The sequence below is a fragment of a genome, unplaced genomic scaffold, assembly GCF_019419815.1.
Source record: "Pyrus x bretschneideri cultivar Hongxiangsu unplaced genomic scaffold, Pyrus_bretschneideri_v1 Contig119, whole genome shotgun sequence".
Taxonomy (NCBI): Eukaryota; Viridiplantae; Streptophyta; class Magnoliopsida; order Rosales; family Rosaceae; genus Pyrus; species Pyrus x bretschneideri.
The window spans coordinates 47,392-59,239 of record NW_025999412.1 but is presented as its reverse complement, the minus strand read 5'-3'; the positions used below and the strand labels follow the sequence as shown (position 1 = coordinate 59,239).

The 11,848-nt window shown below is 36.4% G+C and overlaps 2 protein-coding genes across 2 annotated transcripts; one reads left to right on the top strand and one right to left on the bottom strand.

Annotated features, from left to right (window-relative positions):
- Positions 1–247: 247 nt before the first annotated feature.
- On the top strand, positions 248–2,408 carry LOC103936667 (PTI1-like tyrosine-protein kinase At3g15890). Its single transcript, XM_009346514.2, has 4 exons — positions 248–300; positions 520–676; positions 775–1,037; positions 1,709–2,408. Exons 1-4 carry the CDS (start codon positions 248–250, stop codon positions 2,394–2,396), a joined length of 1,161 nt encoding a protein of 386 aa, XP_009344789.2. The 3' UTR covers positions 2,397–2,408.
- A 3,481-nt stretch (positions 2,409–5,889) lies between these two features.
- On the bottom strand, positions 5,890–6,303 carry LOC125474076 (secreted RxLR effector protein 161-like). Its single transcript, XM_048577504.1, has one exon. It carries the CDS (start codon positions 6,301–6,303, stop codon positions 5,890–5,892), a length of 414 nt encoding a protein of 137 aa, XP_048433461.1.
- Positions 6,304–11,848: the final 5,545 nt, after the last annotated feature.

The following is an 11,848-nucleotide window of genomic DNA, read 5'->3' as shown; positions in this document are numbered from 1 at the left end:
ACAAGATGAAGTATTATATTAATTAATATCTGGCTAGTAAAATTTTGTTTCATTTAATTATCAAGTTGTTTTAGTTACGCCGTTCAAGCAACTTCATATTCAACACATGCCGGCCGTGGTCGGCTCTTACATCACATCTACAATATATATATATATATATATAGACACACACATATATACACAACACAACTAATATGGTTAATTTAAGAGGAAAACACTGATCAAGTACTCATCCCAAGTCCATACTATGGGATCATCCTTGAGTGCTTGCTGTAGCTCAGAGGAGGTAGATGAAGACAGGTATGTTAAACATTTTCGATCCTTGTCCTCTTCTTTGCCTAAATCCCAATTCAAAGTTAAACAGGCTAATTATTAATCTTTTGCAAAACTATTAATATATCTAGGTAGCTTAATTTGCTTGTATTGAATTTTTGTTAAAAGAGATCAAGTGTTCTTTGCCAAAAAGAAAAAAGAAAAAGGAAAAAAAATACAGAAATTAAATTTTCTTGGAATTTTTAGGACTACTCGTGAAGTTGGTGGAGGAGGTCACACATCATGGAGAATATTTTCGTACAAGGAGTTGCATACAGCTACCAATGGGTTTAGTGATGACAATTTACTTGGAGAAGGAGGGTTTGGAAGTGTTTATTGGGGAAAGACCAATGATGGTCTACAGGTAATTAAAAAGAAAGCTAATTAGTATCCTATATATCCTACTGACCTTTTTTTATTTATTTATTTATTATTTTTTTTGAGTAAATAATTTATTTTCAGATTGCTGTGAAGAAGTTGAAAGCAATGAATTCAAAAGCTGAAATGGAATTTGCAGTTGAGGTTGAAGTTCTTGGAAGGGTTAGGCACAAGAATTTGTTGGGACTTAGGGGATATTATGCTGGTGCTGATCAACGCCTTATTGTGTATGATTACATGCCAAATCTTAGTTTACTTTCTCACTTGCATGGCCAGTTTGCAAGTGAAGTTCAGCTGGACTGGAAAAGGAGAATGAAGGTTGCTATTGGCTCCGCAGAAGGCCTCCTGTAAGAGAGCCTATAAACTATACATTTGACTATTTATACATGCATGGTTTAGTTTGAAGCCACGGATTATAAATACCATTGATGAAAACAACATATGGAAGAGTTCGTAGATCTAGTCCTCCATAACTTACAAACTTGTACCTTATAACTCACTATGAAACTGATTAATACTATAATTAAGCAGTTAAACACCATTTGGGAAAGTTATTGACGTCTTTTTCATGTGACATTTGGAGGAAAATTTTCATTTCTATATTTAAGTGGATCAGTACGCATAGAAAAGAGTCGCAAAAAGTAGTACAGTACCCCCTCAGTATTTCTGGCACTTGTATGCTTGTGTCTTTAGAACACATGTTGAGAAATATTCTCTTGATGTACTATTTAGTTGAATAGGATTATTACCTTACTAGACTGAGAATATGAACACAATTGATTGTGTTGATTTTTGCTCAAACGTGTGGTCCATAATCACTATCTAGAGAATACTTAATTATATCGATGGTTCATTTAAAGAAATAAGTTTGTAAATGTGTTCCAAATAATAGTTTCATCATTTTTCACAGTTCTTCAACCAAAAACCAAATTTCCCAAATGCTACACAAAATTTTGGTCATTAAAATGATTTGACAGTTGTTTAACCTGTGCATTCTTATTCTATTTGTGGATTGTAGGTACTTGCACCATGAGGTGACACCCCACATCATTCATAGAGATATAAAGGCTAGCAATGTGCTATTAGATTCAGATTTCGAACCACTCGTTGCAGATTTTGGGTTTGCCAAGCTAATCCCCGAAGGTGTGAGCCACATGACTACTCGAGTCAAGGGCACTTTGGGTTACCTAGCTCCTGAATATGCTATGTGGGGAAAAGTTTCAGAGAGCTGTGATGTTTACAGTTTTGGTATTCTTCTTTTAGAGCTCGTAACTGGAAGAAAACCCATCGAAAAACTCCCTGGCGGAGTTAAGAGGACGATCACTGAGTGGGCAGAGCCACTTATAACCAAAGGCAGACTTAAGGAACTTGCTGACCCAAAACTCATAGGAGATTTTGATGAAGGTCAACTGAAGCGAGCTATCAATGTTGCTGCACTTTGTGTGAAAAGTGAGCCTGAGAAAAGGCCCAAGATGAAGGAAGTGGTTGATCTTTTAAAAGGGTATGAGGCTCAAGCCAAGATGACACCACTGAGAATTGAAAGTGTGAGATACAAGGAGGAGCTTCTGGCCCTCGACCAAGCTACCGACGACGATGAAGATGGAGGAGCAGACGAAAGTACTAACGGGTATGGAGTTTTTAGTGCTATAGAGGTGCAGAAAATGCAGGATCCTTACACGGAGAGGAGAATGGCCAAATATATGTGACAGTGTGAGAGAGTGTTAATTTAATTTTGCTTATCTATACATATAGTTCTTGATTTGTCAATATCAACGACAAGTAATTATTTTCCATAACAAAAGAAATTGGTTTGTGAGAGGAGCTTGACAAGCTTTATTCCTTTGGTCATGACACAAGTTTGAAGATGTTATAATATACGATTGCCATTATCTTTTGAACAAATTATTTGATTTTGTGTCCCGGTAAGGGGTTTTAGCTAAAGCCTTTGGGTCAGCCAGAATAATTTAGTTTTGAACTTATCATTCACAGGAGTTAAATCTGATAACTCTAATGTAGTTGTTTGGACCCAAAATATTGGGCCTGGACCGAGTGTGACTTTGGGTTCGGTCCAAAATGAGGACCTTTAGTGCCCAGTACAGTTCTAAGACCAAATCCAACCCAAGGTGGGATAGCCAAATCCTATTTAGTGTTTGACTCTTGAGAAGTCAGGATTGGATTCGGTTGAGTCCTTAATCAAGTAAAATTGTTAAGGATCAGGATGAACGTTGATAAGATTTGTAATAATCCCAAAATCAATGTTCATAGCTGATCACGACTAAGAAAGAATTAAATAAAGAAGATGGACTAGGTTCAGATTCTGAAGTCCATTACAAGTGGCTGAAGTCGATCTATAGATCATAATAAATTGGGATTGGATCAAGGGGTGCCGAAGAAGTACAATCCAAATAGGACTCTACTTCGGCATAAGGTAATCAACATGAAAACCACTCCTATAAGTAGAAGAGGTACTGCAACTTTCAAGGCCTCTTCGACTCAACACACAAATCTACCTTACGTAATTTCTCGCTTTACATGAAACCCTCTCAAACCTTTGAAAAAAACACTGAAATTCCTAACTTCGTCAAGCACATCTTTCAGTTTGTATAAACAGCTGTGTGGTTGACAACCGATGACATCTTACAGTTTGTAGAAACAACACTGGAGTCGTAGAGTCAAGTGATCTAGGAGCATCTGTTTGTAGAAACAGCACTACTCCTAGTTCGGTTAACTATCTATCCAAGTCTATATCAGTAATGAGTCTCTGAGTCATTGTTGGAATATGTTATCTCATTAGCTTCTCGACGAGTGAAGTGTTACTAGGTCACATTGTTCAACACATTGAAAGTAGAACCCATTATATGATTGGATACTCACAAGTGCATTTAAGAGCTCGGCATTCCAACCATTGAACCACTACAATTAAGACACTTATCTCCTTTCAGTATTTATGTCCTCACAATTTGGTACCAATTCGGCACACACTTATATTTTCAAAAATATAATTAAAGCGGCTGAGCTCTGTGTAGACGATTCTCATGAAGGAAAAATTTTTCCTAGCTAAGAACATGTGATAATATTTGAACACATAAGCAAACTAATAACACTTTAAAGTAGGCATGCATTAAAAAACAATTCTAAAAACACATGACTTTCAAAGCCTAGTTAATGGTGAACCAAAGGACTCTTTAACAACTTAAAAGAGAAGAGAGAGTTTGAGTTTCATTACCCTTGAAGCTCATCCTTGTTTACACAAGGGCTTCACCCAAGTGGAGGGCCTTCAAGTCACCTCCTTTGCTCCTTGGATGGTTGTTTCTTTGCTCCTCCTTTGCTCCTTGGGGATTTGAGAAGAGGAACTCCAAGAAAACCAAAAGTTTGGTGTCTTTAAGTTTCCACACCAAGGATGAGGTGTGAAGATGAAATGGATAACTTTGAGGAAGGAAGATTGCTAGCTATTTTTCTCTTAGTGTGGCCGGCCTTTTTGGAAGACAAAGAGAGAAAGAGTTTTGCTCTTTTACCTCAAAGAAAAAAAACCCTTGACATGGTAAAGCTATAAAGTTCCTTTTATAGCACCTCACATTTGAGTGGCAAACTTGCAATTATGCCAAATTCACTACCACTCACCCTATGGCCGGCCATCCTTTAGTTATTGGGCTATTTGCCCATTTTGTTTTAGCTATCATACAACTTAAATATAATGGGCCTTGTGGACCAAAACTCTTTTAGGCCTCGAGACCCGGAACTAACTTGAAAGTCCAATACGAACCTTTCGTATAATTAATTAACTAATTAATGAACCTTGACCGTTCTCAATTAACCCATTTAATTGCTTATCCATCTCATTCATATTTCTTCACTTTCATCCTTACTCAGTTTACGATCTATTAGGTTCCCATTAGCGAGGCAGTGGGCGATTGTTACTCTTAACGATTGATTATGAATTGAAACTACATTTCAATTCTCCATTTGATGAAGATTAGTGTTTGCTAATCTTCAGGTCTTCCACAAACCATGAGTAACACCTATCAGTATGTCATGGCTACCCAAGCTAAGTAGAAGTGGTTGGAGAACCTATCCAGTTACAATTATAATGCAATACCGTCCTTCTCTAATACAATACTCTTAATCACATTGTTTGGGTGATAGTTTGTTTCATGCCTACTATCCAATGTGATACTTCTCTATATGATTCAATTGAATATGATTTGGAATAAACTTCCTAAGTCATATTCTTATGCTTTGGCCAAAGACTCCTGAATCATATCTCAGAGTATTCTCCCTCCACCATGGAAGGTTAGAGATCCCTTGTTGTGCATTCATATGCCTACATGACTAGATAGCTTGACCCTAACAATGTCGTGGACACTCTCGATGGAATGCTTTTGACATGATCAAAGATCAAGGACCTAACCATTAGACATCTATGATGCCTCAGGTCAAAGGACTACTTTGCATATTGCAACTTATGAGTTCTTACATGACATGTATGTTCGAACTCTCTTTTGATCGTAGTTCAGTGTAGTCGATTACCATTTTGTGCACCTATGAGTTTGTCTCAATGTCCAACACTAAATGACTTGAGACTAGTCATACTCACGCTTGAGTTAACATAACACATACTAACCTTAGCGAATTGTCAATGCCCAATTGGCAATCCTATGACTAGGAACGTTTTAGGAATGAACATAAGAGAAAGGTCTCGCTAATATCGTTAATCTAACTTACTTAGATAACTTCTCTCTAAGATTAAATACATTCCTTGGATTCCCTTATTGCTTAAACACATACAATAAATAGTGATTAACAATAAGCTTTGGCTTTTCATTAAACATATAATAGTTTACACACAATAAGTATTCCAAAAGCTATTACATCAAATGAGTGGCTTTGTGGGCATACTTCCAACAATCTCTCACTTCCACTCAAAGCCACCTTCCCATGTATCTAATACCCATCTTTTCCATATGGTGGTCAAGTTGGATTTAAGACATTGGCTTTGTTAGTGGATTTACTATGTTATCGACTAAGGCAACCTTGAAGATGTTGACTTTCCCCTTGGCAGCATATCTTCTAATGATGTTAAAGTGTTTGTCAAAATGCTTTTTCTTTTGATGAGCCCTAGGTTCCTTGGCTTAAGCTATCGGCCCACTATTATCACAGTACAAAGTTACTGGTGATGTAATGGTTGGAACCACTCTAAGTTCAGTAATGAACTTCTTCTTCCCGAACACTTCTTCCCGATTTCAGCTGTAATGACATATTTAGCTTCATCATGGAATCAGCAATTACATCTTGTTTCTTGCTTTTCCAGCTAACAGGCCCACCATTGAGAGTGAACACATATCCGGAGTTGGAACTTCTATCATCAACGTCATATTGGAAATCTACGTATGTATAAGCTTCCACTCGTAACTCTGTCACTCCTCCATAATCGAGGAACATGTCCTTAGTTCTTCTTAAGTAATTAAGGATCGTCTTGACAGCTGCCCAGTGTTCTGATCTTGACTTAGATTGATATTGACTAGTAATGCTCACCGTATATACGATATCAGGCCTTGTGCATACCATGGCATACATAAAACTTCCTATAGTGGAAGCATAAGGAACATCACTCATCTGTCATATTTCTTTAAGAGTCTTAGGTCCCAAGGACTTAGAAAGGTGAATTCCATGTCTCACAGGAAGAAAACCTTTCTTAGATTGTTCCATTTAGAACCTACTTAGCACCTTATCTATGTACATAGATGATAGGAGCATATTTATGCAACTTTTTTAGCCTATTTCCTTGCATTTACTTAGTTAGTTTCTATTTATTATAGTGATTTAAGCTATTTTCGTGTGTTTGTAGGTCCAATTGACTAAAGTGGCAAGAAAGTGCAATTTGGAGCATTTTGAGCAGTTTTGGGCTTGGAATGGATAGCACATGCGTGGAGCAAGGTGGATGGACAAAATTGAAGTTCAAGAAAGGCTAAGAATATGCTAAAGAGATGGAAGAAATTAATTCAAGACTTGGAAGAAAAGGAATCAGCTACAAAGAAGGAAACATGAGTCAAACTTCCTTATTTTGACTTAGTCAATCGTAATATTTTCCTACTTAAATTCCAGTTGTTGGGAGGTTCCTAATTAATTTAGGACACTTAACTATAAGTTCTAGAAGCCCTAATCCTAGTAAAAGAGGGATGCCGCACATTTCCCTTCCTTTCCATTTCCCTTGTCGTGCAAGGCATCACCTTTCCTAGTTCCCATTCCTTGCCGCCCCCTTGTTACCCTTTTCTCTCTTGAATTCTGATTTAATTACCATTTTTCCTTGAGGATTTAGAGTCCAAATCTTTCCTAAAACATTTAATTAATGCCATGCCTTTTTCCTAAACTATATACATAATTTGCCGCACAAAAAGGGGGAGATCCATTCACAACCATTCATTCATCCATCTTTCACCACCATCCAACCTATCCATCCATCCATCCTTCGCCAGATTTCATACACACACACACACCTTGTTGAAGGAAAATTTGTGAAAAACATGTTCATTTAAGCAACATCAATAGCATGCAATTAACAATTAAAGGCGGAATCATGCTTGTATGCACTTAAAACAAAACATTTACCCATGAAATTCAAAGCCTAGTAGATAGGTGAACCAAGACTCAACTCAAAACAAAGTGAGTTGAGAAATCAATACCTTTGTAGATTCCTCTTTGCATAAGCAAAGGCTAATCACCCAAAGAGAGGGCCTTCATTCCTTGCATCTTGGATCCATGGATTTGGATGGATGAAAAGGTTTCTCCAAGTTCCCAAAATTGAGAACCTCTAAGTCTCCACACCAAGGTATATTGTAGAAGAAATGAGTGACCTAGAGGAAGTAAGATTGCTAGCTATTCCCCTCTAGATTGGCCAAAATTTTAGAGAGAAAGGAGAGCTTGTGTTCTCATCCTTTCCCCAAAAATAACCCTTAGTAAATTTTAGGCTATAAAGTCCTTTATATAGTCCCTTCAAATAAGTGACCTAATGGACCAAAAGCCCTATTCTTTTACACATGGCTAGCCTATAGGTTTATTGGGCTTTCAAGCCCTTTGTTTTATTCAAGTTGTCATACAACTTGAGTTAATGGGCTTGACATTCAAATCCCATTGGGCCTTGCGGCCCAAAACTAACCCGAGGTCTTTAACGAACTTATTCGTTTGATTAATTAACATATTAATTAATCCTAGCCTTAGATAAATAATTAAACCATTTAATTATTCTTACTCATCTCCGTTGAATCTTCAATCTCTACCTTACACGGTGTACGATCCATTAGGTTCCTTTTAGCGAGGCAGTGGGCGATTCAAACTCTTTCAAATCGATTGTGAATTGAAACTTACTTTCAATTCTCCCGTTAGTGATAATACACTTTTAGGGCTTCCACAAACCATGAGTGACACCTAGCAGCATATCATGGTTACCCAAGCTAATTAGAAGAGGTGGAGAACCTATTCAGTTTAGGATTACAAATGCAATACGGTCTTTCTCTAATACAATACTCTTGACCACATTGTTTGGTTTGATAGTTTATTCATGTCTACTATCCAATGTGAATCTTGTACTTATATGATTACCTTGAATGTGATCTGGAACGCATTCCAACATCTCATTCATACTCTGGCCAGAGATTCTAAATCATATCATAGAGTATTCTCCCTCAAATAGTTTGAAGGTTAGAGATCCCTTGTTGCGCATTCACTTGCCTCCATGGCTAAGTGGCTTAACCCCAACGATGCCGTGGACACCCTGATAGAGTGACGTTGACATAATCAAAGATTAAGGACCTAACCACAAGACAACTGTGATGCCTCAGGTCAAAAGACTAATTTGCATTATCACAACCATGAGTTCTCATGTGACATGAATATGAGAACTCTTCGTTGATCGTGTTCAGTGAACTCATTCTCTATTGAGCACCTACGTACTTGTCTTGATGTCACACACACCAATGACTCGAGACTAGTCACTCTCCCTGAGAGAAGACATAGCACGTACTGATCTTAACGGACTGTCAATGCCCAATTGACAATCCTATGATCAGGAACGTTTAGGATGTGTCAACGAAAGAATGGTCTCATGAATCTAACTTCTTTAGATCGCATTCTTCCAATCACATATTCCTTGGACTTATCGTTTAAGCATATAACATTTATATTAGACGGCTCAAACAATAATCTTTGCCCTTTAAACTACATTAATTTGAAATGTCCGTAAAGTATCATCATATGATTGGTTTTAGGGCACATTTCCAACAATCTCCCACTTGCACTAGAGCCAATCAGCTTAGTCATCATTGATGATACCTCTTCTGTAATTCATTTCATAAATGGCTGAGTAGTAGGCCTAAACAATGGATATCTATATGTTATCCATAGAAGCAACCTTGAGAATAACGACGTCACCATTATACATGATTCTCAATCATGTGGTTCAGTCTCTCATTTGAGTTCGGACCTTGATGAGACCTTGATTCCCTGGCTTGAGCTATCGCCCCATTAGTGTCATACACTTTCTGGTTGGAACCGAATGAAGAGTTCATGAATGAACTTTCCCATCCAAACAACAATGTTGTAATCTTCTATATGGCAATATATTTTGCATATATGATGGAACACATTAAAGTCATTTACTTTTAACGTTTCCACCCAAATATCTCTTTAGTCATAATAAAGAGATATCTCTTTATCACTTCATTCATAATGAAGAGATATTCTATGATGGATTAGATTCATAATCTAATACATTTACGCTTCCATTACGTTACTCTAATTCTTCCTCATTCTTGAGGAATCCATCCTTAGTATTTCTTAAATACCTAAGGATTCACTTGACAGTTGCCATGGTTCTGATCCTGGGCTTGCATTGATATCATCTTGTACCGTTCTAGGTACGACTTATATCAATGTTTTCATACAATATGAAATACATAAATCACCTTTCTGCGTATGCATAAAGGATTCTATTTACGCATTATTTCTTTGGGAGTCAAAGGGTACATTCCCTTTGAGAAGAACAACTTCCTAGTCTCACTAGAATTGTCATTCTAATTGAAGTTTATCATCATATGAGAAACTTCCTAGCATCTCTTGTCTATTTTAGGGATTGATATAATCCAATTATATCTTGAAATCTATCATTATAGATTTCCATCCCATGTATAGACTATGTCTCCCATATACATTCTATCATTATAGAATGTTTAAAGTCATAACTTTAACGATGAAGAATTCCTTTCATTTTCAAAATTAATATATATCATGTATATATATTCTAATTTAGGAATATGATCAACTCCCACTAATCTTTTGTAAACCTAGTAAACAAAAGATTCATTTACATCTTTATGAGAAATCAAACAATTGATCTTTTCTCATAAGAAGCTTATAGCTCCCACTAGCTTGCTAAGATCCATGATGGATGGATCTCTACAACTAACATGTCTTAGAAGTATATATCATATATATATATGGGTAATTGATAATGTCCAACGAACTAAATCTTATTTATGTTCATTCTTCTCCTAATGGAGAAATTCATTATCTTATGATGCTACTTTCCTTGATATTTTTCAAGGAAATTAATCTAAAGTGTTACCTTTTCCTTGGATCAAATCTAAGGAGGTAAATACTTTAGACGTCTTACTCATCTACTTACATTTCTTGAATTCTTTGAAACCTTTTGCAAAGTATTCGGACTTATGTTTATTCAAAATAAACTATAGTCCAACCGAGAGTGATCTTCGGTGAATGTCATACAACATGAGTAGTATTATGTTGTGGACAAGTGCCACTAACATCTAAGTGAATTAACCTCAACAACTTTGTGATTCTTTCTTCTTTCCAAAAGAATAAAGATTCGAACATTTCGCCTCTATACAATTTTAACAAGAAGGTCTTGGATCCGGATCTAACGATCCAAAGCATCCATCTATGACCAACTCGTAACTTATGTTTTAGAGGTATCACAACTCAGTTGGGATTAGTCACTACCTTGCAACCTTTTGGGTTTTAAGCATCATCGTATTCTAAACAGTTAAACTACCACATCATCTCTACTATAGAGACAACCAATTAAATTATAATAATCTAATTTATTGATTAATAAAGAACAATGTTTTTGTCAAACAAAACATTTATCCATCTCTACTATAGTGACGGATTTAAGTTCCTTAAAATTGGAATGTAAAGACAATCTTTAGTATTTTCCAATTTCTTTGGTAGTTCATATGAGGAAGTAAGTACAATCCGCTTTCGCAGAGATCTATATTTTATTCACTTTCCGAATGTGAAGTACTTTCTCTTCTCTCATTTAATCTTCTACTTCTTATTAGCACACTTTTACAACAATTGTAAAACATAGTTACTAATACGGAATCATGCATTCAAGTAGAAGAACCAACTGTTGTGAACTTTTCAAGAACATTTTACAACACCTTCGAAAGGTGTGTTCTTGACACTTGCAAGACATTTCTTGCAAATACCCCTTCCAATGTCCATCCTTTCATAAAGAAAGTTTTTTCCCTTGGAGTTACTTTGCTTTCTTCATTTGACTTCCCTTTTGACTACAATAGTCATGGTCCCTAAACTCCCACTATCTCTCTTGAAACTCATTTCAAATGTGTTATACACATCAAACGATTTGGAGAGCGTGCGGTTATTGTTCACTATATAGTTTACAATAAACTTAGTGAACCATTAGGATAGGGACACAAAGGTGAAGTCCTTGCCTAGTTTCCGTCTCGTTAAGTGGTTTAACACTTCAACACTCAATGATTCAAAATCATCATAAGTCCATATAAATGGACTATTTTTGTCAACCAACCATTATGTTCTAAACATAATAACAAACTTTCAAGAGTTGTTCAAGGCAACTCTCATTTCTTCATACAACAATTTGTAAGTGAAGAATCATGGCACATAAAGTGTCCATGCCCTTGTGCTTACTTCTCAAGTTCCTTGTTCGTGTAACAAAGAGACAAGCACTAGAGTTTGCATTGTCCTCTTCATGGTAGACTTATCTAACATGTTCTTCCATTGATACATTATCAATAGGAAGATTGTGAGGATGAGACTACTTAGGTACTTTTACAATCCATTCAAGACAATCTATGGGATTGTGGTACCAAGTTCGGAAACT

Bases quoted from the DNA above. Each gene is read 5' to 3' on its own strand.
- LOC103936667 (XM_009346514.2), top strand. From the start codon at position 248: ATGGGATCATCCTTGAGTGCTTGCTGTAGCTCAGAGGAGGTAGATGAA. The intron at 677-774 runs GTAATTAAAAAG...ATTTATTTTCAG, and splicing joins AGACCAATGATGGTCTACAG to ATTGCTGTGAAGAAGTTGAA. The intron at 1,038-1,708 runs GTAAGAGAGCCT...TGTGGATTGTAG, and splicing joins GGCTCCGCAGAAGGCCTCCT to GTACTTGCACCATGAGGTGA.
- LOC125474076 (XM_048577504.1), bottom strand. From the start codon at position 6,303: ATGAGTGATGTTCCTTATGCTTCCACTATAGGAAGTTTTATGTATGCC.